General features: G+C 44.1%; 2 protein-coding genes across 2 annotated transcripts; one reads left to right on the forward strand and one right to left on the reverse strand.

Annotated features, from left to right (window-relative positions):
• Window positions 1-1604: 1604 nt before the first annotated feature.
• Window positions 1605-20660, reverse strand: mof (males absent on the first). Its single transcript, XM_084591149.1, has 9 exons — window positions 20436-20660; window positions 20262-20339; window positions 19991-20160; window positions 19842-19895; window positions 19498-19662; window positions 13254-13343; window positions 8562-8796; window positions 5732-5882; window positions 1605-2724 (listed from the first exon to the last, which is right to left on the reverse strand). Exons 1-9 carry the CDS (start codon window positions 20623-20625, stop codon window positions 2505-2507), a joined length of 1353 nt encoding a protein of 450 aa, XP_084447275.1. The 5' UTR covers window positions 20626-20660; the 3' UTR covers window positions 1605-2504.
• Window positions 20661-20887: 227 nt separating this feature from the next.
• Pex10 (peroxisomal biogenesis factor 10) lies at window positions 20888-22985 on the forward strand. Its single transcript, XM_084591163.1, has one exon. It carries the CDS (start codon window positions 21062-21064, stop codon window positions 21860-21862), a length of 801 nt encoding a protein of 266 aa, XP_084447289.1. The 5' UTR covers window positions 20888-21061; the 3' UTR covers window positions 21863-22985.
• The last annotated feature ends 4727 nt before the right edge of the window (window positions 22986-27712 follow it).

A 27712-nucleotide genomic window follows, 5' to 3' on the forward strand; every position in this document is an offset into this window, starting at 1 on the left:
TACACCCTCAATAAGCTAAATGCTTTATCGCCTGCAGCAGAACATATCCTCCACGGCAACAGAGCTTCATCACACTTTACGAGCCTGCCTCTAATATCCCCAACCAAACCCCTGATTGTTACGCAATTTTCAGATGAAAAAGCAGCACTACACTGTCCGACCTGTTGGAAAACAATAACATGGCAGTTTCCTTTGACAATGGCTATAGCACACAACACTGCATAAATCATCAGTGGACAGCTGCTCAGTGTAGTATCCTGACAGAAAGGAAAAGGGGACAAAGTCGCCCGCTAATCTTCGTAATTGAAACAGGCGGACTTTCTTCATGAAATTAGAACCACCATTAGAACCAACTAACTAGAAGATAGGCTAATGAAGAAAAGAAGTGACTCTGGAGCTCGCCGACTCATTGTCACTCCTTTCTTCATTCCAACAATCCACAACTCAGGTATAGACTACCACCTACAATTCCTCGCCATCTGGAAACCATTTGCCATCGACATTTTACGAACGCTGCGTGTACATGGCTTAGAGTTCAATTCAGAAAACGTGAACAATCCGCAATGAGACAAATGCAGCTCAATCCATCCACATATCCTACGTATTTGAATACCCAAGCATATGGCGACGAATATGTGTGCTGTGAATAACGCATAGTGACCCAAGTGCTATATACACTGTAAATGTTCCTTAGTTTTCCACACGCAGCAGAGATGTAAAACAAACATTTTACTGGCCTATTTGGACAACACTAGCCTCCTGGACAAACTCCAAAATCAAGTTGCATGTCGTCATTACATGCACTTCAGCAGGATATTGCGCTGGGCCTTTTATCACTTCCTAGCATTGTCGTCAACACATTTCAGCACAAATTCGGTGGCCATATTTTTTTCTCGCATTTGCCATTTTCTAGAAAGCACATCTCTACTTCCATCTTTGACAAATTCCTTTATCCTTGCAAAGTAGCACTTGAGATTGTTAAGCACTGGCTAATTGTTTCCACTAACAGTTCGGTTCAAGAGGTTTAACTTCCCAAAGCGACTCAGTCTATGAGAGACTCCACAGTGGAGGGCTCTGGAAATTTCGACCACCTGGGGTTCTTTAACATACGCTGACACCGTATAGCATGCCTTGCTCTTCGCCTCCATCGAAAAGCGGCTGCCGAGGCGGAATTCGATCCCGCATCCTTGGGCACAGCAGTTGCCCAAGGATGCGGGATCCCCACTCAATCATTACAATTCCACTCTTTTTTGAAGCTACACACTTAATCTCATTTCTTTTGTGTCACACCTCGTATTTACATGGCTCTAGAAGCTGTGGAGGTGGACGTGGGGGTGAACAAAGAAATAAGGCCTTTACTGACCGAGCCAGGTCTAAGCCAAGCACTCCCCATGAGGCAAGAGCCACTTCCATGTCATTGCAGCTAAGCACGAAGACTGCACGGTGCTAAATATGTGTCAGTGTGCTTGCTGGCATAATGCCTGTCATCATGAGCTAACACTAAGTGCAAGCAAAAAGAAAGATGTGGAAGCATGTGCAATGAGGAAAAAAAATGTTTGTCTACACCGCAGCTGCTCATAGCAGTGCAGCACCCTTAAAACTTTGCATTTCACAAACATCTGTAAACTTTATTTCACTATGTTACAAGACAACATAATTCACAATGCAGAAATGACTATGATTTTTAAATAGTGAAAAAAGAAAAGAACAAAAAAAAATGCGGCGGGCTACACACACTTTTCGATAAAGCATTTTATGCTCCAAAAATCTTTCAGCATGAACAGAGGCCGCCCATGAATTAAATGAGTGAGCAATGAACTTGGTGAAATTAGCAGCAAAATCTTTCGCACTCGTACCTTGCTTTTTCTTTTTCTTTTTTTCAAACTCCATGATGTTTTCTAAATAGTGGTTGAGTGCTTCTGCCAGTAAATGTAACGGAGAGTGGCTTACATGCATTTGCAAAAAGCTGGCTTAAGCAAATGCCTGAAGGGGGGACCCAGCTATTACCGACATATCTGGTTCTATATCATTAAGTGCTACGTTTTGCCTAAAATGAGGAAGCCATAAGCTCTGAAATAATACCAACAATAAGCCACTGCTAGCTCTGAAATAATACTAACAATAAACCACTGCTTATTTTAGAAATTTTTTCGAAAGAAATAATCTGTGTCAGTCACAAAATCAACTTTTTTCTGCAGACTAGACGTTGACAAGCTGTAAGTTTCATCTAAAACTGCCCTAGAATGCCTGTTCATACATTTTTGCACTCCTTGGTGATTCTAGGCTTTTATAAACAGAAATGTTCTGTACAAAGCCTAGCGTTTACTAACCAAGCCCTTTCCTTGCTTTGTTAAAAGTAGTGTTCTAGCAAATCTGTCCATTAACAGAGAAAATAGTTATTAGACCCCCCCCCTTTTCTTCCCATAAGCCAGCCTCTCCAAATTGACAGCAGCCCCGAGTGTACAGATACGTGCAAGCCAGTGCAGCTGGTGGTCGTCGGAACTCTAAATTTTTTTCCCCTGTTTGGGCCTCTTCTTAGGAGGCGTCCACCGGAGGCACGAGGTGTCGACTTCAAGCCGGGGCCGCTTGTACTGGGCACTCTTCAGGTGTTCTTCCACGAGTTTTGGCGTCACGCAGATGACGTGCTGCCCCTTCCAGTATTTGACCATGTTGAGGCTCTGCAGTGTGGTCACTATGTCGCCTTGTGTGATACTAGTCATCTGGCTGGAATCAGATTCACACATCAAAACTTTTCAGTGCCAAGAAACATACACGCATAACATTGTGAACATGTATATGCGACACCAGCGCACAGGCCAACACGGTAAAGGCGCTAGAACCAGCATCTATTAAGCATGTGATGAGAATTTGTCATTAGCTTTAAATCTTTAAATCATTCATTTTGCACTCAACTTGCATCAATAAAATAATAGACATCTGCTTTAGCCAGGACACTGCAATCGTTCAATTCCAGTTTCACTTCTGTAATAAATGGTTCTTTTAAATTTGCCAATAGGCTCGCACAACACAGAGCCCAAGCCTTGTTGTAACTGAACAGGTTACCACGTCGACCAATTTTAGTGAAAAGAAAGTAAACACAAAAAAGAATTTAACCAAAATCATTGGTGCCAGCACTTTTGACAGAGATGACTGGGACTGGAAAAGCATAAGATATTTGAGTTATGTTTGCAAAGAGTTGCTGACTAATGTGAGATGGTAATAAGACAGCCAAAAGGTATCGATTTACACGATTGTAAGACCTCCTTTTTCAAAATTCGAAAATAAGTAGGGGAGTCAACTTACAATCGAAACCAAAGCATGGCACTATTAACAAGAGCAAGACAAAAACCATATCGTGGAGGCTACAGCAAATTTTTTTGCTCTACAGCTTTAAGTGCAACATTCAGTTACTGTGCGTGCTTCTCGGGATGAATTGCAGCTGCAGGAGTGTCAACAACTAAATATTTGCTTATGGCTGCACAGCCAGTACTCCGACAGTGTTTTGGGTGCAAAAAGGCAAACACTGAGGCGACATTGCAATCCATAGGTTTCTGGCAGTGCTGCAATCACACTGTCTTGAAATTGCGCCGAAACAGACGTTTTTGAGGACAGGGCACAGAGAACCCCGTCTGCTGTGCTCTCAATTATACTTCACTGTACCACTGTGAAACTAGCTGACGTCACATCCACACGTAGTGCAAAGTGTAAAATGCTGGCCTTTTCTCAATGTGATGAAGCCTGGAAATTCGGAAAGATCACAAAAACCCTCTGCAAACATCTCTTCTGAGGCTTTGACAGCACCACGACTTCAAGCACAAGAGAATTCTAAACACTGTGCACCGTACAGATGTGGCCTAGCTAAGCCTAAATATACACACAAGCAGCTGCAACAGCAAGTGAAATGCAACCAGCCGCAGCTACTTTGATTTCAGCTTGACTGGAATTCGATCGGCTGCTTTATGATGCTAGTGCGGCCGTTGATGACTATGCTGGTGATTACATGTACCTGCAGGTTCTGCCACTGCCAGTTTTGAAAAACCATGCTTGTGCGAGATAAGGAAACTAATCGGGAGATAAAAGGCAGTCGTCGAAGAATTGTGAAGTTCAGTCAAAAATCGGGAGTTGGCACAATTGGCAGGTATGGGTTTGCAGCAAGTAGGGTTCATTCACCATTTTAACTTGTCTTTGTTCAGCCGACATATGGTTCGGTTATTCAGGCTAAAATTTCATAATAAAATTAAATTTCTGCTAGAATGTTAAAGCTGGAAGCCAAGCAGTATGCAAGCAGTCTACAAATGCTGTGTTCTGATTAAAAATGGTCGTAAAATGCATTCATACAAAGACACGGTTTGTCCGGCAGTGAGTTGCAAATCAATAAGCCAAGCAGCCTGTGCTACTTCAAGTATTCTCTTAATTAAAATGAAACTTGATAAGCATGCTTTCTTTTCCTCATGTCTTTTTTCTATAAGTCAAGCGCCTTCCTCAGACAGGGCTTCAATCTTCTCTCAAAGCATTTTGCACTGAATTTACCATTCATTAATCGCTTTGCTAAATCGCGGCATCGTGGCGCACACCGCACAAGCAATTTCTGCAGCTTGCTGCACGGAGCTGCCGCACGTATGGCCACTATAAAGCTGAGGCTGAGATGTTCAGAAAACATTGATAAAAGTTCTTATTGATTTCGCAAGCGGCGGTGATGTGCCCACCTCATTTTTACTCTGTGTCGGTTGTGCCATTTACCTATCAATCAGAAAAGCTAAGCTTATGCAGCAAGCTACTGAAGCTCTTGAGAGTGTTGAGGGACAGTAAAATGAAAGTCGCAGAGGTCACGCAGCTAGCTGACACTACTGCACTACCACTGAGTGCAGGGGTACAGAACGGCAGTGTTAGATTAGACATTTAAAGCAAGCCCTGATGCCCTGTGATGAAAATCCAGATTGGTTAAATGTGTCCTGACTTCACAACCACACGGCCTCGTACCTATAATGCAAACACCCCACAACTATCACACAGCACAAGAATGATGACATCGCCACATGATTTTTCACTGGTGTACAGAGGGCCACCAAATGCCATTAGGATATGAAAGAATGTAAAGTAAATTAATTTTGCAGAGAGGAAAATATGGGCGAGGTGGGAATCAAGCCTGAGGCGCCTGGGTCATGAACGACATGCCACCCTAGGTAAACGAGACATGTTCGATGGACTTCTTGTGCACTGTGTGATGAGCAAAAAAATAAGTTTCCACTCCTCAGTCGTGACAGCAGAGGGTGTTTGCAGTGCTGCAGCTGCATGCAGCACTACCTGTGATGTGATATAAAAAGTAGTGCAGCTGCATGCAGCACTACCTGTAAGTGGCATGGACAGCTGCTGCTGCTCAGTCATTGTCGGGTTATACCAGATGAATCTTACTATAACCAGAGCTCTACCTGGCAGTATTCTATTGACAAGTGGAGCTGTGCACATGCTGGCCTCCAATCAACACTACTGATTTCTACTTGCTATTGGTTTATCTAGCGTTCCCAAGATTTTTTTTGCCTTAAACTATCTGACCTTCACCCCAGTTGCAAAGAGGCGAGTGGTGTTCAGAAACCAAAGCGAGTAGCGTTCCCAGACAGACTCGTATCGCGTCAAAACAGCCGACGTCCGTGGTGCTGAGTTACCTTCTGTGCTAACCTCGTGTCGATCGCAAAAAGCAAAAATCCAGGCAGATGGCAAATGTCGGTCTCACCTGAGGTCCTTGATGGACAAGGCACCACGGACATCCCTCAGTATTTCCAAGAGCACCCAGGACCAGTAGCTGCGGTAGCTGAGCTTGCCCAAGTCCGAGAGGGGCTTCTCGGGAGATCCCACTGTGCCTTCCAGCTTGGACAACTCGTAGCCTGGAATAATGTGCAGCAAAATCAGGCACTGGCATGGAGCACAGCAAACAAAAATTTGCTTTATTGGTATCTGATCATTACAGCTAACATTCAAAGAAGACAGTAAGGAGTAAACAACAGACTGAGGGGAACAAATGAGAAAAATACACACACAGAAAGAACGCATAACGAGCAGCACAATTAGAAATATAAAAAGTGGGTCACACCGCAATCAAAGAAGTAGTGATACAACGATACTTGTAATATTACTTGCGCAGAAGCTAGTCTTACACTGAAAAACTAACAGAGGGCTCAATAAAAAGAAAATTTAAACAAGAAAATGGACTACACAATAGTCTATGAGAGCAACATGACAATAATGGAATCATACTAGGCGTCGTATACCAAGGAAGACTGTGGGACAAGCAGGACACATGAACAAGGCCAATGTGACTCAAATTAAAGCGCATTAAAAATGACTGGATGGTTTGTTTTTGGACAATATATATGCGTTGAAACAGGCTGTCCTGCAGGCAAATTCTTTAATTTTTATTTTTTTTTTTTGAGTGATTTCTTCATGTACTGGTGCCCCAAAGGTAAAATGGAGTATATGAATGAGGAAAGTTTTGTTTTGCGGGATGCATTCCTGGCATGATGACATCCTGGTATGATGACGAGGTCACAACTGCACTTGCTTACCACAATCTTGATCTTGTAATGTCAAATGTCCTCTCAATACATCAAGCAAAGGCATCGGCCGTTTGGCCCGCACAACCTGAAGGAGTCCTATCTCATCACAGAGCCCATTCAACTCTTTTTGTTTCACACGATGGGACTGCAATAGCAAAGACCTCATTTTCATTTTTCGGAATGTCCCCCTTTTGAACATGACAAACAGCTTGTGCCTGCCTGTCAGTCGTGCATGTAACATGCTGGTTATTCTTGTCTTTTCGTTTTCAGCTGTACAAGCTACGAACTCATACCTCTCCACTGCCATGTGCTTCTACAGCCTAGCCGGATGGTGTGTCCAATCAAATCCAATCAGTAGAACCCTGTTATAGTAAACTCAAATATAGTAAAGTGCAAATTAAGTCCCGGTTCACCTTTCATAAAAGACTGCATTTTTCCCCTTTATAGTTGACATTTTTGGTAAACATCGGTATAGTAAAGTGCATCTGGCCATGGCGATGACTTCTCACGAAATGACATCGCTGCACGCGCTCTACCTACGATAGCGAGGCAATTAAAAAAAAAATTAAATCCCCCCCTTTTTTTTACTTAATTGTTTTATCACCATGCTTAGCAGAACTAAGGAGAAGCCAACTTTACGTAGGCCTTGAAGTTGTGAGCGAAAGCATGCAGTGCATAGGAAAAAAAGAAAGCAAAGCTATCTAGAAACATAAAAAAAAAAGATGGTAAGGTACATTCAGAAAGTAAGAGAAAGTAAAAGTGCAGCAAGAAATAGAGAAGGGAAGAAACGGCGAAACATTCGAAGCACTGTGCAGCACGAAGCATGAGGCAGTGGTGGAAAGCAGTGGAAGCGCAGCGTGTGCGGTTCTGCAGCACTTGACTGCCGCGCGCATTTCTTATCTACTGCCTCTTAAAAGTCAAACAGCGGAAAATGACGCCATGTACATGCAGGGCTTCTGTTTTCACATGAAATTAAACTCGGTTGTATTCATAGACATGTTGCCCTCATGCTTAAGAGGTACTTCCACAAGATGTAAACAAAAATCTTATAACTGAGAAAATAGCACGAAGAGATGATAAAAGAGAGATTAAAGGTATTTTAGAGTGTATTTTTCATTAAGCAACAAGATGTGTTCAGTAGGTAGGAATTTAATTATCAGACAGCATCTTCAAAATCTTGTCATCAGCAACCACTGATACAGTAAAGACCCTGATATAATAAAGGTTTTTGCCAGTCCTAGTGACTTTAGTATAATGATGTTCTACTGTAGGAGTTTCGTCAGCATTGCCAATCTGACCTACGAAATAGTTCCCGAGTCCTGCACAAGTTAACCACATGGTACTAGAACTCCAGAAGTTTACCCTCATGTTATGCCAGTAACTTCTGGTGCATCAACATTCTTTAGCGAAAAAGAAATCTGGCGTGTCGCAGAAACTTTTGCACCTACACGTGACTAGCTTTAAAACTTTTGCGAGGCATGTAATTGAATGTGTACGTAAAAATGTACATGTTTGTATGGAGCACTGTAAGGAACCGTCACTGTTCCGTAATGAAGTCCAAAACATTGCGTAATTCTGAATGACTGGAGTGTAAAAAATTGGTCGGCTACTGCATGTACGCGTAAAAGTGGTAAATGCACTCAACTGTACTCTGCCAGTGAACTCAAAGATTTTGAACCTTGCCAATGAACTAACATGGACAGATGAAACATGAAGGACCGATAAACATTGCACTGATTCATCTAGCCTTGACTTCTTCTAGTCACTAAAGCATTCTACGATGGCTTCAGGTTGTCCAAATGCCATTGGGGCTTATGGCATCTCGAATTCCAGCTCTAAATGCTAAATGTGCAATCCAAACTGCACCCACTGATTAGTGCGTGGTAACCCGGGCATGCGCCACTGAGAAATGCCAAGAACACCAAAAGGAAAGAAAAAAACAAAAAACATTGACACTTCAAAGGACGGTACATAAGGAACCCTCAAGAGTCGGTGCCCCTGTTCACTCACTGAAAGCAATGAGGAACTTCCCGTATCCCTTGCGCTGGTAGGGGGGCATGGTGAGGATGCAGGCCACGTTGTTGCCATCTGGCGACTCCTTCTCCTTGGAGAAGTAGCCCACCAGATGGGCCCCGTGCTTGTCAACCTCACACAGCACATAGAAGATGAACGGCTCGACGTCAAAGTACAGCGTCTTGTGGTCCAAAAAGAGCTTGGCTAGAAGGCACAGGTTCTGGCAGTAGATCTGCACATGCAAATCCAGGCAACTGGGGTAACAATGCAAAGGAAACTGCTAGCAAAGGAACACTTTTGTCCTTCTGTTACATACATAAAGCTGAGTAACTTACAAAATGAATTAGCATCTATCAGTGCAGTACATTATACTCTTTGCCAGTTAATGAGGCATCTCAAAACAGCACCACACACTGGCATGCCACGATTACTAAACTTCATTCAGCTGAACATACGAGGGCAAGTGGCTATTATGTGCTGTCTTTGGATGAGAATACTGACCACGAGAACCGGTAACCAATGCGATGCAATGCTGGCAACAGCAAATAATTTACCAAGAGCAGCTCAATGCAAGGACTTTGTAATAATCTGAGGACGATGAATGAGGATGAGGAATGGGAGAATTTAACTCCGGCGACCATTATGTCTTTTATTGTGGGCACGAATCCAAGAGAAGGAATGGGGTCGCTCTCATAGTAAACAGAAGAATGGGCAAAACAGTGCTAGGGTACAACCCCAAAAACGACCGAATGATTTCACTTCGGATCCAAGGTCACCCTTTCAACATAACAGTTATCCAAGTCTATGCACCGACCACTGCTGCTGAAGAAGCTGACATTGAGAGATTTTATGCGGACCTACAATGCCTTTTAGACCGCACCCCATCATCAGACGTCGTTTTTCTCATAGGAGACTGGAATGCTAAGGTCGGGAGTGAAGAAATATCCGGAATTACAGGCAAGTTCGGTCTTGGTGAGCCAAATGAAGCTGGGCAGAGGCTAGTACAGTTCTGTCAAGAAAACAACCTGACCATAGCGAATACTCATTTTCAACAGCACAAGAGGCGCCTGTACACATGGATTTCACCGGACGGTCTGTACAGGAATCAGATCGATTATATTATTTGCCGGCAGAGATGGAGAAGCGCTATACAAGCAGTGAAAACAAGGCCTGGGGCCGATTGTGGCACCGATCATCAGCTTCTTGTTGCCAAAATTAAGCTTCGATTGAGGAAAGCGCAGAAAACTAGAAGGCCTTTCAGGTATGATCTGGATCAGATTCCATTAGAATATGCTGTGGAAGTGAGGAATCGATTTCAAGAATTAGATCTAGAAGACAAAGAGCCCGAAGAGATGTGGACTAATGTTCGTGATATAATACAAGAAGTTGCTACTAAGGTAGTTCCAATGCAAAAGAAATGCAAAAAAGCAAACTGGTTATCTGAAGAGGCTTTGCAAATAGCTGAGGAAAGGAGGATGGCAAAAGGTATGGGGGAAAGAGAAAGATACAAGGTGCTCAATGCGGATTTTCAGAAAATAGCAAGGAGAGATAAGAATGCCTTCCTGAACATACAGTGTCGAGCAGTTGAGGACAACAGCCAATTAAGGAACACAAGAGCTCTGTATAAGACAATCAAAGATATCAAAGGAAGCTTCTGTGCTAAGCTGGGCGTGATAAAGGACAAACGAGGCAAGGACCTCACTGAAGCCTCAGAGATAAAGAAGAGGTGGCAGGAATACACAGAAGAACTGTACAAGAAGGACCCGGACGAGCAAACCCAACATAGGACGGTTGTGATTTCTGATCTCGAGCCGGGCATCCTGAAGAGTGAAGTTGAATGGGCCTTAGCCAGCCTTGCTAAGAACAAAGCTAGCGGAATTGATGGTATTCCAGCTGAGTTGCTTCAAAACCTCAACCACGACGCTGTTAACACACTGCATACATTATGTCAAAAGATTTGGACAACCCTGCAGTGGCCACAGGATTGGAGGAGGTCAGTTTACATCCCCATTCCAAAGAAAGGCAGTGCCAAAGATTGTTCCAACTACCGCACGATCGCGCTTATTTCGCATGCTAGCAAGGTGATGTTAAAAATCCTGCAAGGTAGGCTGCAGCAGTATGTGGATCGGGAGCTTCCGGACGTGCAAGCTGGGTTTCGCAAGGGCAGAGGAACTAGAGACCAAATTGCCAACCTTCGCTGGATCATGGAAAAAGCAAGAGAGTTCCAGAAACCCATTTACTTCTGCTTTATTGATTATGCGAAAGCGTTTGACTGCGTAGATCACAGCAGGTTGTGGCAAGCTCTCCAAGAGATGGGAGTTCCAATTCACCTCATCTGTCTCCTCAGGAACCTTTATGAAGGGCAAGAGGCCACAGTCAGAACTGGGCATGGTCTTACTGATTGGTTTCCGATTGAGAAAGGGGTGAGGCAAGGCTGCATACTGTCGCCCTGCCTATTTAACCTATATGCAGAGTGCATCATGAGGAAGGCCGGTCTGGACGAGTCTTCAGCTGGAGTGAAGATTGCTGGAAAACGTATCAACAACCTTAGATATGCGGATGATACCACTTTAATGGCAGAAAGTGAAGTGGAACTCAAGAGACTTCTGATGCGCGTACAAGAAGAGAGTGAGAAGTTTGGGCTTAAACTGAACATTAAAAAGACGAAGATCATGGCGTCTTGCCCTATCAAGTCCTGGAGCATCAATGGACAAGAAGTGGAAGCTGTGACAGATTTTCTATTCTTGGGCGCCAAGATTACCTCGGAAGGAGACTGCAGCCATGAAATTAGGAGACGCCTGCTTCTGGGAAAGAGAGCAATGGTTAGCCTTGACCGCCTAGTAAAGAGCAGAGACATTAGTCTACCAACCAAGATCCGTATAACCCGTGCTATGGTCTTTCCAGTTGTGATGTATGGATGCGAGAGTTGGACTGTGAAAAAGGCTGACCGCCGAAGAATTGACGCGTTTGAATTGTGGTGCTGGCGAAGACTCTTAAGAGTTCCTTGGACTGCCAGAAGATCAAATCAGTCGATATTGTCGACCATAAACCCTGACTGCTCATTGGAGGGTCAAATTCTAAAGTTAAAGCTCAGCTACTTTGGTCATCTGATGAGAAGAGAGGAGTCGCTGGAGAAAGATTTGATGTTGGGAAAGGTTGAGGGTCGCCGGAGAAGGGGTAGGAAGCGAACGCGATGGTTAGATGGCATTCTCGAGGCATTGCAGATGAAGCTATGTGATGTTAAGAAGATAGTGAGAGACCGTAAAGCGTGGCGTGACATGGTCCATAGGGTCACGAAGAGTCGGACACGACTGAACGCCTGAACTGAACTGATATATACAGTAAAACCTTGCTGATACGGTTTTTAAATAATGTGGGAAAAAACGTATTATCAGAGAAAAACGTAATAACCAAACTGCCTGTTTTTGAAAAATTTAACCGCTAAATGAGGTACAAAGGCATTTAGAATTAAGATGTCGCAGCACATAAAATTTCTTGACATCAAGTATGCACAGCTCACTTTTTTTTACCTCTAGTAGAATTCAGTCCATATTTGGGTTGTCCTAAGCCTGGAAGAGATTTAGTAACAAATCCGGCTTGTAGAAGGCAATAATTAGCTGGAGTTGCTTCCCTGGTTGTTTCTGAATGCTTCACTCCCTTGCACCACTGAAATGTGGAGAAGCCATTGCGATGGCTTACAGTCTCCGCGTTTTTGCTCATGCTGCGTCCCCCGGACCCGGCCCGCTCGTATGCAAGTAGTTGTAGTTATCAAATGGCTCATCCCTATGCCCCCTAAAACACCACAAAGAAGCCACTGCGTTTCTCCTCATGAAGTTATTTCTAGGGGAATAGGCGCTGCCTCGTATGTTGGCTCGTTGTCTTTCTTTGATGCTTTGCCCCTTTGCAACTAGGAAAGCTACTGAGGTGAGTGAGTGCGCTGTTCAGTTTTTCATGTCGCAAACGCTCGTTAGCCCATGCCCAGTTGATCGCAAAACATATTATGCAACCCCAATTTGGCAATATTTCGAAAGCAGAAACCGGGAAATTGTGTTTATGCAAGAAGACTAGGTGAAAAATAGCGGAACAGTATGGCACACGTTTCACTGTCCTCGATTTTCAGTGCATGAAACGGGAAATCACACAAACTGGGAACATATCAACGAGGCTCTACTTTATTGGGTTTTATGGTGCAAAAGTGACCAAGGCTATGCTACGCAAACACAAGGTAAGTATACAGGATTTTCCCCAGATAATTCTGAGCGTACAGAATAAAGCAGCCTGGGCTAAAAATTTCAGCTCGTGCACACCTCTACTTCAGTTTACTGACGATGCCTCCTAACTTTCTACTGTGTCGGAATGGGCCTTCTCATTTGCCGAGTTCATCTCCGAATATCAGTAGGCTGCAGTTGTCACAGACTATGCTAGCAACTATGCAATCAGGAGTGCAATTACTGCCAGTAATATTACTTATGACACTAATTTCCTTCATTGAATCCTTTATTTTACAATATGGTGCCCCACTTCGATTCCTTATTATGAATGAGATGGCCAGGTGCCACACAGCAGAAATGCAGTGTCGCTCTTAAGTGTTGCAGATAGGCCTGTTCACAGATTCGGCAATTTCAAATATATGGTTGCATAGAGAAGTACGGATAAGAATAATGCAAGGAAAGAATGTCGCCACGTTACCTTGTGATCTCTGCCGTCAACTTCCCATAGGCACACAGTACCCTGCCTGTATATCTCTTTGCCGGGAGGCTGTCGCCACGTGCACTCGCTCTGGTTAAAGAGACAGCGGAAAGAGCAAGACATCAGCACAAGCATGAAACAAGCAGATACACAAGTGTGGAAACAGACAACTCAAAAAACAACAGCTTCCTAAACAATGAAGAACATGATGGGAGCTGTCTTGTACTAAGTACACTGTTCAGCACTCTTCAGACCAAAGGATGGCAGCTGATAATCCAGAGACAAAGTATGACCCAATGGTACAGTCACAAAGTCACAAGGACCATCTGAAAAAAAAACTCCCCAATTTTTTTTTTTTGCTTTTCTTCACACTAAACCAGGGCTACATTGCATTCTTAACCAGAAGGTGGCATAAAAAGAGGAAAGTGCTTCCATAAAACTAGCCTCCACCTCTATGCATTGGAATTATTCAAGAGCAAGGGCCGAACAGCAGCCCAATAAATTTTCCTACACAAGGCAGCACCTAAATTAGAATTATCTCAGCCTCTGTTTAAAAAAGAAAGAAAGAAAAGCATCGCAACGTTCCATTTCTTTTTTTTTTTTTTTCAGACAGCCTGTAATAGCAAACAATGCCTCGGCATTCAGTCATCCCTGCCTGTGTTAACAACGAGCTTCTTTTTTTTTCTTTTGCATTTTTTTTTTTTGCGACTGACAGAAATGTTGAGTTCAACAAGAGAGGGAGAAAAAAAAACAAAGCATTTTTTGGGGGGCATGAATGCTATTAGTTATAGCCCCTAACTTCGTTACCCAGCTCCAAACTTATTTTATTTTAGAGCTCAACTTCGTTTTTGCATAATTTTGCTCACCTTGTCATTTTTGCATTAAACTCTTCCTCCCTATTCCTCTCCATTTATCGTGTACTGGCCCTTTGATGCAAAATGCCTGCCAATGCGACTCATGATGCAAGATGAATTCAAGGTTTCTGGTAGTAGAATTCTGGCCTATGCCAACACCTTGCTACCTACCTTGCTCCTCCCGAGGGAAGCGGTCTACGAATGCTGAAATTTCTGAATATGAACTGAATATTGCCTTCCAATATCAAATGTTTTATCAGTGAAAAAGAAGAAAATAATATATAAGGACAGCAAAAATTGTTCGTCTCGTTCATTTAAAAATTATACAAGGAATCTGCAATCAAAATGGACCCCTTGCAAAAATCGTTAAGTAGGCTTTCCCACGCTGCTTCTTTCCCCAAACATGGCGTCACTGGCTGCCAGAAAAACGGCGATATAGACCTGAAATCGCATATTGCTTCTACACAGATGCATTTAGTGGTAATAGGGCAGTTATGCGAATATGTTCTGATGCATAAATCATATGAATTATGGCCATAATACAATGTTTCAATACATTGCAGTTCTGCCATTAGTGGGGAATGCAGCATAGAGGTGAAGCCGACTTCACATTTATGAAAGGGGTCTATTAAGCTAGAATTGCACACAAATAAATACCGCACTGAAAAATCAAGTTACCTGCTGTTAATTCGGCCTTCTAAAGGCCAAAAAAATAATTGCAGAACTAAACAAAACTTCAAATTACCAAACAGGCCTGCAAACACTGCCAAACACTGCATCACAGCAATTTCATCTGATTAGCAACTTCATGAAGGCTGTCTGGATTGAAAACAAAACCCATGTGAAAGTGACATTTCAGAGCAAGAACATTACCAGCCCCGTTGGTCGAAGACACACATGATGACCTGATTATGCTTCTCGGCTTGGTCTGCGGTCGGGCATCATCATCGCCAAATTCTGTGCAGGCCGTGGTGTTTCTTCTGCGTGCGCAGGCAGGCACATCCTCTACCCTCTACAGCTATGACGCCAGGTCAACATAAGCGATGTTTTGAAGGCATGCGAGTTCTTATAGTTAGCCTCAATTCCACCGGAAATGGGACGGTAACCGCTGAAGTCCTGTTAGAAGCATCTCTCAGTATGTGACCCAAGTATCACGCGCCAATGAAGGAATTTTGTCAGTAGACTCCAGCGTGCGAGTGCTTGGATTAGCAAGGGAGTGGCAGCCATGCCGGCGCTGGGAGTGCAATGTGAAAAGGCACCTGTGGTCTTTGTGGTCATGTGCATGCTTTTGCAGTATACATCTAAGCAGTCTTAAATGCCTCTATCACGTTTGTTTCACCCCTTTCGTGAAGTGCTTTGCTTTGAGGACACTGTTGGGAAAGTTGAGGATTTGCTCCAAAACCGTGAGTGCCCCCGCTACCTTTTCCCAGGGTGATGCAGCAGTGGTGGTTCCCTCTTTAAAAATCAGACCCGTCGCATTTTCGGGATGCTTCGCCACATAGTCCATGCAGTGAAGCATTGCGGTGAAGTGCGCAATGTGTGTGCCAAATCGCAGCTGCGAGATGGCGTAAAGTAAAGAGGAAAAGAAAAAATTGAAGCTTGCGACAGGCTTATTTTAGAAATGGGCATCCAATCTGTGCCTGCCTGCCATAGCACGCGTGAAATGCAATGACACAACTATTCGATGCAATTCAGGTTTGGAGAAGTCTATTTTGGTGAAGACTGAGTGCGTGGGTCGTACCTCGGCGAAATTTTCGTCCAAATTTACCGGTGCGAGCCGGCCCATTCGAATTAACGAGTGCCTGACACCACTGGCATTGGCGGTACATCATCGTCACCATCGGCCTAGCAGGATTTACATGGGAGTTAACTGAGAATGCGCTCCTAGTTCGAATTTTTAGAATTGATGGAGGCCAAATTAACAATCCGAGAACTTTAGAGTATTCGTCAGTGTTCGAATATTTTCAATGTATTCAGTAATTTTTGAATCGAATAACAAACATATCAATTCGTATTCGAAATTTCGAATATTCACACATCCCTATCCAAGAGTCATCACACCTAAACGCCGAGTGTGGGTGTGCTTGAACACTTTCTTGCATGCCCAGCAGCAATCATGTAGCAGCATACCACCAAGCGGGTAAGTCTGCTAAGTGAGGCAATGCTGGATTATGTACATAGCCAAGTTAGGCACCCTATTGTCTACCCATAAACCAACTGAGGGGTGGGTGGCGTGGTAGACTATAATTCCCTTCAAAACCAGTTTTGTAAAACAAAGACGAGCAATATCTGAATATAAAAAGATGTAGCTTTTTTTGCTGCTGGAGTAAGGTGACTCTCAAAGTCATGGAAAGAGTTTTGCATAGATGCATTCCTGCAGTAACCTAACAGCTGGCACATCATAGCAAATTTTTAAATTGAACAAAATTTACAATTTTGAATTCGCCTTTTTCACATGTGGCACCCTCTGAGAGTGGTTGAAAATTCGTCTGTAACTGGCTGAAAACCATTTCGCAGGCAGACGCAGCTTCCTGCGAAATGGTATGTGTTCTTGACAGCTACCGCCATCTGTTGCATACGCCTGTCATGAATATGAACTGCCCATGGCCCTCGAGACCAGCTCTCGCTGCGCCGATTGCGGAGGCTAAGCACTGTGCATGTGCGGCGGAGGCTGGTGGTTTGTTTTCAACCAGGGGAGAGGCGCGCATGTGCATGGCGGCCTTGTGAAAAAGGCAGATTTTGGAGAGGCCTAGGTTTTTATATGTACTACAAAGGTGACCCCCAATGGGAGAGGTAGCAAGCATAGAAGCACCTTTAGCTAAATTACACACTAGTGAGAAACACTGCATTCAAATATGTGCATCTAAACTGAGCATTTGTTCTCATATGCAGCATGTACGAGGATTATGAATTCAGCAGATCACCTGCTGTGATGGCCTTAGAATTTGACCGCTGCGGTGACAACATCCCAATGAAAGCAAGATCCCATCATGTGCTGCGTATATGCAAAAGAGCCTTATACCTCTGTCACACAGGCAATTTCAATGCCCATTGAGTGAATGGCCATTGAAATTTTCGAGGGTCATCAAGATGCGCCAATACCACATGACAATTTCAATGACCATCGAGTAGTTAGCATGTCACCTGATAGATGGCACCGCTGGTAATAACACCCACTAAAATCTGAAGTAAAGCAGGACAGAATGAGGCGGATATCGCACTCAATGCTATTATTGAATGAAAGTTCGCCCAGTGTAGGGTATTTAAATACCTCACAGCAAGGTATAACTCACTGGAAAGCAACGGTGGAATGACGGCGAACGTTGCGCAATCGCCGAATTCATTTTGCACCAGCCATGCTGCCACAGCTTGGCAGTGGCGTTCGCTGCGTTCGTTAGAAGCATACATATTCTTGGTCTCAGTTGTTGCAAAGCATGGAAAGGGCGAACATGAGCGAAAGACTGCAGCATGCCGCGCTGCCATAGAACAGCAGCTAGACACCCTAGAACAGCGTCAGTTTGTTCACATCTGAACACTGCACACTCAACAGAGCAATCATTTTGACTTGCGAAAAACTAGTGACGAATTGTATAATGTAGTCTAAATAATTTCATCCAGAAGATGTTTTGTATCGTCCAAGTTTATGTCTTGTTTTTCACCTTAGGGTGAGTGCGGGGCTGCTGTCAATGTTCCTTGGTATTCCAATGGTCATTCACGAACGTCAGTGAGTCAATGTCGATCGAATTCAGTCGTCATTGAGAACCGTCATGTGACAGTGGCCAATCCCCATTGAGTTCGATCTCCATCGACTCAATGAGCATTAAAACTGCCCGTGACAGAGGTATTAGGTAGCCTAAATCAATTAAAACACCATGTCTCAGAGACCACATGTCAGTTCAAGGTGTTAAACCCTATATAGACAACACTCTAAGAGAATGCTTCCCAACCACGGCAAAATTACAACTCACTTTACTGATAATGTGCATTCAGCTTGTTTGGTAAAACCATGTATGTGACATGCAGAGGTCGTAGGCTAGGCTCCTACCAGTGATACAGTGTTTTTTCCTATATTTTACTAAATAATGCCTTTATTACAATTGTTACAAAAGACAATAACAGAACTCTTTTCCTATAGTTCTTTTCCAGTTACAAAGATCAGTGGCTTCTATCATATACCCTCTTCAGACACTGTACCAAATTTGATATAACCTCAACATCATGAAATGCTTGTGCACACAGTGGGATGTCCTCAAATGTAGACGCAATAAAATGCGCTGAAATCAGAATAAACTACATGTGCAAGCATATCAAGCAAAGACTGTGAAATGCACGAAGAAAATCTCCTTTACAAGACAATTGCAACAAACTTTTACCTAGGCTAGAATGCATCACGATGAGCATACCATACAACCAATTATGACAAAGTTCTATTCTCATTAGAGAACTTGTAATGTTGTTACATGAATTTAAATGGCTCTGCAGCAAGCAGGAAATGTGTGAACCTGGCAGTGAGCTGCAGACTTGGGAGATTTATCAAACGTGATGCAGGTATGGGTATCAAGAGCCAGATCAAGATCTCAGGTCAATTCGAGATGAACGAAAGTATGCATCAAACAAGAAAGTGCTGAATGTGCACATTTCTCAAGTACGGTGAAAGCCAATCACATTGCAAAACATGGCAGTCCGTCTCCCTTCATGTGGTGCTCTGGTAAGGTCTTTGCCCGATCTCGTCAAAATTATAAAGTACAAGTCGGCTGTGGCTGTCCTGGCCAAAAACTAAAACTGTGCTAAAGCGCAAGCTAAAGTGCCTTCGAAATACTAGTGAACAAATTATTTTTTTGTGTGTGTGACACAAGATTTTGTTGGAGTTCGCTTCTGAAATGGACAACGCCGTATCTGCCATTAACTCTGGTACAGTTTCCGATAATACAAACTTCTATTTTCTTTTTTTTTTTTTTATGCTTGAGTGCTTTAAAAGTTCTTAATCAGTCACAGATTTCATATCACTAAAAGCTTGAAAGCAGTCAAGTCGTGCATTGGAGACATGAACAAAAAAAAAACTGCATAATTAATCACTGAGGAAAGTGAAAATATTTTGTCTACAATCCTCACATACTGCTGGCAAAATTGTGAAAATTTTCCTCCAGTGGGTAATTACTGGCCCTTGCCCGAGATATGTCCTCAGTCCCAGTAACTTGAAAAAACAAAAAAGCCCCACTGACTCAAACTTTTTTTGCCACAAGGAAATGTTAGCAAGTACCACGGAACTGACACTACTAAAATAAGCATCTTTGGTTGCAGAGATCTTGGAGCAACAATGCAACACCTGTCTCTTTTGAAGAAAAGCTGCATGTAAACAGTGTCAATGTGGCAGCACTCTAGACATTTACCTGATGATAACGGTAGGTCTTCTCAAGCTTCATGTACTTCAGGCAGAACTCACAGATCCACAGCTTTGGCACTTTTCCGTATTCCTCCGGAAAGGGTGAGAAATACCAGGCGTCTATTTCATACTTGCCAAATTGGATTCTGTCGACATATTTGACTTTTGTGATCTGTTAATTGTGGGAATGAAGAAGAAACGCCATAACCAGTTGAATTGGGCGATAGTACGGTGAGCAGATGTCCAAAAAATAAAAATAAAACGTCGGCACAAAAATGAACAAATTCGGAAGCACTTAGAAATTTGGCCATTATTTGTAAATTTAAAAATTCAACACGTTGCAGGACTTACTGCTTCGTGTTCTTTTTCAAGAGCAGCGGTTGTCGGGTCCATTTCCGCGTAAGTCTGCAACATAAACAATTCAAAGCTCAATCACTTCCTGCCAAACTGCGACGTACGTTGCCAGCGCAAGAAGCATGTATTAGCAACAGAATAGTCACCTTCTGAATATGGTTGATCTCATCGTGTCTCCGCTTCTGATTGCGCGTAATTTTTCGATCCGATTGTTCTATGCAGTCCATCTGTGACATTGGGTTCTTCATTTCTTCGGTTTGTGAAGACGTCAAATTGAACCGGTCCCTCTCAACCCACTCATCAAGACGGCGGTTATCTGCACAAACGAGAACATGCCGAAGATGCCAAAAGGATGTAATACGTAAATGTTAAGGTGAAAATGCCACAGTACGCTCCGACAGGCAACACGATACTTACATCCTTCGTAGTGAACGTAGTACTCCCACTTCATTTCGTCCTGATCGCATTGGCGAACTTGAATAATCTCAGCTGGGTCTGTACGCCACAGAGTACCACAGTAATGCATTACTTGAAAGGCGTTACTGGGCACAGATCATATCACGCACGAACTTTTGAAACTGTCAAACTTACGCCAAGTGTCGTCGCAGCGACGCACCATGTAATGTTCTCCAATCTTAGGTGCTCCTTCCATGACCTGTTCGGCATTCTGCCTACTACGGCCTCTTTCAATTGTTCCGTGAGTTTTGTTCGGATTCGTGTTCTCTGTCTGAAAACGCGCATCTTTCGTTTGAGCAACTGAGGAACGACTATCTTCCGACATTTTGGCAATAGTACTTGGCTCGGCTTAGTCGTGGCTTGGCTGGCAGGTAGCTAGTAATTGTTAGTAATTAAAAAAATACGGGCAAAAACTAAAGCTTTATATTAACAATAAGTGCTGAACTAGTCATAAATAAAGCTAACAAAATTAATAAGGTATGGTAAAGCAAATTATGTAGCAACAAGATGTCGACTTGTGTTCACTGGTGGCTGATCAGGGCTAATCAGCTGGCCATGGATTTCAAGAAGGAAGGAAGCTTGAAACAAGGAAGTGTATGGGGGCTTTTTATTGCGATCAGTGCGCTGGAAAGTATGTGTGGAGCGGGAAACAAATGAAATGGCCTTCCGTTTACGCTGTTATGCGCCGTAAACTGTGTCGTTTTCAACTTGCATTAGAAAGCCCCAAACTAGGGCTTTGGTAACCAGTGACAGGAGCGAAAATGCCTCTATTCAAGCCTGCACTACAACCAGAGGTCTTGCGAGCCCATCAAAAGGACGAACAACACATTGCATCGTTGCAGAAAGACGTGTCTGAAATCGTCCGAGCAGTTCTAGGGATACAACGGTGGATGCGGTGGCGTTTACAAGTCAACGCAGCCTCCAGCCTCGTCTACTACTGCGCCACAACTCTAAGCGGATTCCAGACTTTGGGCGAGGAGTACGTACACATCGTTCAGTTGGACCGCTCCCTCAAGAACGTTCCCACGCTTGCACAGAGACTGACATTCGTCGTTCTTCAATCTTTTAGTGGCAACCTAGTCAGCGGCGCGCTGAGCCTTCTGAGAAAGCAACGAAATGTTGACAGTGCAACGCTGACCACTGTCTTTACCAGAGCATTGCAATTGCACGTAATACTGTTTTATCTTCTTGGCGGCTACTATAGCCCGGCTAAGCGGGTGGCAGGAATCAGATACGTGCTGATAAGAAATTGGCTTTCCACTCCAGATGTCGCCAGGTACTACAAACTGTTGGGCTGGCTTTCGCTTATTGAGTTCGGTGTCTCTCTCCAGTCGGCACTTCGGTCACTGAAATCATCGGAATTCCGCGAAGACAGTGACGCCCAGGCGTCCAAGTACAGCTGCTCAATGTGCGTCGACATCGCGAAAAATGCGTCCGCGATCCCATGTGGTCATATTTACTGCTGGTATTGCATAACTGATTGGTTGAGAAGTAATAGGCACTGCCCACTGTGTCGAACACCCTGTGAACCACAGCAGGCTGTGCTGCTTCAGAATGTTTAATAATCGTGCCTGCAATATGCAACATGAACATGAATGTTGAGCCTACACACAGTTTTGGTTGCTGTCCATGTCACCAGCTAAGAAAAAAAAAACGTTTTTATAATGCTGCAATCTAGCATTGTCATAAGGAAAATTCTGTATCCAATTCGCAGAAACAGGTTTTGCTAACTGCAAAACTCTACTTCACCAGAATTGTTTGCCATTCTTATAGGCTGCAAAAGAGGCGAGGATCAGTTTCTTACAATAATTGCATTTTGCCACATCTTATATTGCTTGTTTTTCTTGCTCAGCAAACTTAGCAGACAAAAGTGTTCACCAGCAATAGTGGCATTTCCATTTGTTTCTGGGGTGGTGGTGCTGTGTTGGCAATGACGATTCTCAAAGAATTTTTCTACTCGCTTTCTGTGTTATAAGGGAAGTCTTTTTCTCTGAATGAGAGAAAGGATAAGAAAAATATAACTAGACAGTGAATAGTAGATAACAAGGGCAAAAAAAGATAATAATGCAAAATAGCTTCATTAATATGACAGCAAATTGCTAGCACTCCCTTCCATTTACATAAGAAATTCGCTTCTGGTCTAATCTAGTGAAAAACTTCTTTAGCGCTTTTGGTGTAAGAAAATGAAACCTGATTTTCCGATGGTATATGCAAGCTTTTAGGGAGACCTGCTTTCGTTGTCAAAGAAGACAAACAAAACCTGTAATGGCTGAGACGTTCTTGAGTGCACACACTATATTTTGAGATAAGTTTGTCAGCTTATAACGCTGTATTTTTTATAAGGGGAAAACCTTATATATGTCTCATGCAGTGCAGAATGTGTTGCCAGAAGTAGTACTGAAAGTCACCTGATGGGACGTGATGTCAGAAATAATAATTGTGATAATTATGTATAAAGTGGATTAGGGTATAGTATGTTGTAACGAGAGCTAATAAAGAGTGTATATACTGTCACGCCTTGCTCCACATCCGTTGTGGCTCGCTGGTGTCAGTCAGCCATTGTCGATCCACTGAAGTTCACCCCCTGCCCAAAAACGTACACCCAGTTTACAACCAGGCTAGACGTGAAGTTTGTGACAAGGCTTTACATAAAGCTCATGCGAACAACAAAGACGCGGTCTACGTGGACCCGGCAGTGTATAGACACAGTTCAACCTACGCCATCAGTGTAGCATCGCATAACCTCAAGCATGCAACCTCGTGCTCGATCAAGACGTCACTCGAAGCTGAAGAAGCAGCCGTAGCGCTTGCCATTTCTTCCTCCACTGCCACACTCATTATGAGGGACTCAAACCGCAGTCACAAATTTTGCATGGGGACCGATTCATTCTGCCACCCGAAAAATTCTCAATTCTTGCTCCACAGAGCCAAGACCGATTCTAATAGTTTGAGTGCCAATTAAAACAGGTAACCCCGGCAACGAAGTGGCCCACTCTCTTGCTCTAGCATACGTCAACCAAGCAGGGCACACCGTAGACCAGGGTAGCGCTAGGCATCAGCTCGTCGCCTATCATGACATTGCGCTCCACAACGGGGAGCAAAGACTCGTCTATCCATCCCCCACCACACATCTCCCTCTCGCAGGAACAACAAATCACGTAGACAGCTCCAGGCTTGCACATTCCCTTCACCGGCTTTGTTATTTCTTAACCACCCAGGCCATTACAAACCCGAATGCTCTTCTTGTGAGGCTCCTAGAGCCAACTTCGCCCACATTTTATATCTCTAGGGAAAATTTCAACCACCTCTGCTGAAACCTCTCGGACATAGAGGGTTGGTAGATTGTGGTATCCAGCTCTGAAACGCCTTCACAAAGGCGGCTGGCAGAGTGGGCTCGAAAGGTCGCCGCACGTCATGGACTGTTGGCCATCCTCTGGGATCAAGAGCCAGACGAACCCTGGATGTAACACCATTTTTAAGGCTCATCAATAAAGTTTTCACCTACCTTTAGGGGAACTTTCTTGTATTGCACTGCAATTCGCTTTGAAACCAGAGGTGGTGAGACATTACCAGGTAGTCGCCCGTGAGACACCTAAACGAGCCTGTGTGGCACCTAAGCTGTCCTGTGAGGTGCACAACAGAGAACACCTTTTAAGCAATGAAGTAGAAGTGAACAAAGTTATCCGGTTTCGAAGATGGCACTCGGGAAGCGACTGAGGGTCGGTTGGCGAAAAACACTCAACATAGCCTTGTAACTTCGTGAATGCGCTCTAAGCACATGCCGAAAATGACGTGAGAAGTTACAGAGTACTAATGAGAAGTCTCCTAGGCTTCTGTACTGGCAGATCTGTTTGTCGGTTGTATCAATCCTGTACCAAGGCAAAATCCAGTCAATTGAGGATGCCTCTAATTCCTACGCGACAAAAGCTCGATGCAGTGTATTTAAAGCATGTCGATAATGCCATGCCACCCTCAAGAATTCAACGCCTCCTTTTGCTCTATCCCTCCGTGTCCTCTGTTTGGCCGACACCATTTTCGCACAATTCTTTCTTGCAGCACAATGTAAATCATTGGAAATAAGACCAGCTGACATTGCCGTGAAGGGATACCTACTCGTAAAAGTTCTGCCAATACGGGTAGTTTATGATAGTTGTAGCGAAGTTATCTTTGGTTACATGCGATAGATTTCCATCATTAATTATCTGCGCTTCATGCACACGAGATGTTGACACCAATGGTCACTGGTACCGGGTGGGTCGCTATTACAGGCAAGTATACTCCTAGTGAAGTAAAAGCATAAGCACGCGAACGGCCTGCGCTATCTGTTTAGCGGAAGTTCCGTCAGCAGGTACAGGGTCGTCCAAACTATTGCAACTTTCTCATTACCAAAGATGATATCTCGACTGTCTCTGTTGTGCTTCGTCACATCCGCACATTTGAAGTGCTGAAGATCCGTCGAATAACGCCCAAGTTTGGAAGACTGGCCAATGTGACAACTGTCGCAAGCATTGACGAGCATGTCTCCACGGACCTAACTTCGACTATTTGGCAGTTCATTCGTGAAGAAATACTTCGGCTCGATTTCCACGACCGGCACACCTCATTGCAGTGTCCTGCCGCTCATCTTTTCCGAGCGAACCTGCCTACACGCTCCAATCGCAGCCCTACTCTTGTCTCTGAAGAGCACAACCTGCCTCTTCCTACGAAAGGTCGCGCCAACATTTCGCCAACCCTGTGTCTTCCAGGCATCCTGATCAGCGTAATGACCTGCAATCACGAAGACCTAGGCGACCACTCAGGCTAGTAGATCAGCGAGACCCTGGCTGTTATCGCCATCCTGACATAGAGGCCTAACCAAACCCTTCTCCACCCTGCTTCTGTCACCGTTGCGGCATCCCAGGCCATATCTCAAGACAATGCCGCCGTCGTCCACCATCGCGGTATGACCGACCCACGTACACAGGCACGACGAATGATTACCCAGTTCACTCCCCTAACTACTGGCCCCCTCCTCCACAGAGCCAGTTTCATTCCGGTGGCGTGCGCAACCACTCTCCGGCTTACGACAGCAGTCTGACTCCACTACCCGCGTTTCGTGCCCGCCGTTCGTCGTCCTCGCGGCGTCGCTAGCTCCCAGTCACCACCGCCGAAAAACTAGGCGCCGTGGGCGGCCGATGGAGGAGAGGCCGCCGGAGCGATTGCTACTCGCTAAAATACCTCCTTCTGTGACTATGCTCAAAAATAAGATTCGTGTGTCTGTTGACGGTATTTCTACAATGGCTTTAGTGGACACGGGTGCAACTATTTTGATTATAGGCTGTGGCTAAAGGTACGTCGGACGGACCCGATCGATGGTCTTAAAGGTACGTCCGACGGATCCGGTGCGTTTTTCCTCGGGATACGACGGACGGATCCGGGAAATATCTTTCAGAGGTACGGCGGACGGACCCGATCGGTAGGGTTCTTCCGACGGACCCAACGCATTTCTTTCCGATATGGGCCTTGGGATCCGTCGGGAAAGCCGGACGGATCCGAGATCCCCAGATGTGGTTGTAGCAACAACCAACGTTTTTAGCTCCCTTGGCAACAACATGGTAGCCATATGTAGCCAAATCGAAGTTGGTATGAGGTGTACGTGCGAGGTGCAAGAAGTATGTACTACATACTGCATGCGTGAAATGTAAAATTACAAAGAATAGTACAGTGGCAAGAATAGTGCCTAGAATGGGTGACATACTACGTGATGGCATGATGATAGGTTTACGTGAGTTGGACCGCGGCAGGGTGGCAAGCACGACCATGTAATCGCGGTGTTGACGGCCAGCCCGCGGCCCGCACGCCCGCTCATTTGGTCCTCGTTATCATGTGGATTAACGTCTATGACGGTCGTTATGTATTTATGTAGTTTTGATTCTTCAAAGTTTCGTCACTTCCATCTGTGATGAGATGCGTCACGTAACGCATCGCTTTCTGCTCGCATTGAGGTTTGGGCGCTGAAAAAGCTGGGTGCCGCCGGAGTGCCTCTAGCCCAAGCATCGCGTCATTCGTGTTTGTTGGAGGTGTGGTTTGTGCTTACCGTGAAATGCTGTGATGTACGGATTACGTCCTACTAGAGTGCTGTGTGAGACTACGAAGAGTGCTGTGATGAGTGCGCCGATGTCCGGACGGACATCAGTGTGTCCGTTTATGATGTCAGTGTTTATTAGGTGCAGTGGTAATTTATTTACACGCGCTGTGCAACAATCAGACGAAAATAAGTCATCGATAATTTGTTAGCCTGCACTACAGAGCTCAAAACTCGGAAAATGGGAATGCACATGATGCAGTTTCGCATGTTGGAGTGGACCGAAAAATAAGTGCCCAGCCCACACCGCCGGGATGCGCATTAATACAGGTGAAATGGTTCAGGTTTCTGTAAAATAGCTGCCTGGCACAGCACCTTCCTAAATGTTCAGGCTTTGTACTATTGTTGAAGGCCACTTTATCATTAATAAAGGAACGAATATGCTTTATGTGTTAATGACTAGGGCTTTTTCAACATATGTTCTTTTTTTTTTTTTTCGTTTTTCCTTTGTTTCCTTTGTTTTTCATGCTAGACAAAAACAAATAGTACACTTTTAAACTTGTCAGTCCAAAGCTGAACATGAATATCTGCCATGCATGCGACAGCTTTAATGCTAGAAAGGTTCATGTACGTAGACGCTGCGACATCTTAGTGGCACGTTCGGCTACTTGCCCCAAGGTCGTGATGTTTAATGCCAGTGATGGCAGTCGCTCTTTGGTGCAGGTGAAATGCAAATGCTTCTGTTTCCTGCAAGATGTCAACGCAAAGTACAAAGCCCGGGCAGTCAAATTAATCTTGAGCTCTCCGCTACGGTATTTTTCATAGCTACATATGTCACTTTAGGATGTGAAACCCTACATGCCACAGGTAGACTGCATTGTTTTTTAGATTTTGTAACCTCTCATCTATGTTTTGCAACATTTGGCTAATTTTAGTTCTCAAACAGTTGTTAAAGATGAAACCGAAGCAGTTCTTGGCATGGTTTCCTGCTTGGATTAATTTGCTAATTGCATTTCTTTGAAACTTGCATCAATGCTGGACAGTTCAAATAGCAGGCAGTTGAATTACAGAAATGATGTGGATCGTGCATTTCAGTTCTGACAAATGGAAAGTAACGGTCCCTTCCTTGCATGCATAGGTGCCCTTAGACAAATACATACTCGGGTGTGTGATTGTGACGCATATCAAGGGTCAACAGAAGGCCATGTGGAGCCAGTGTGATATTCTTCATGAAGGCTAAAGTAAAATTGTACAACAGCTGCTGTACCATGCAGAAAAAAATTGATCATTTAGAGTATGATTAACTGACCATAAATAGCATCTTACTCAGAGTATGATGTGATATATA

The sequence above is a fragment of the Amblyomma maculatum genome, chromosome 1 (assembly GCF_055883805.1).
Source record: "Amblyomma maculatum isolate TAMU_Amacu chromosome 1, ASM5588380v1, whole genome shotgun sequence".
NCBI classification, from domain to species: domain Eukaryota; kingdom Metazoa; phylum Arthropoda; class Arachnida; order Ixodida; family Ixodidae; genus Amblyomma; species Amblyomma maculatum.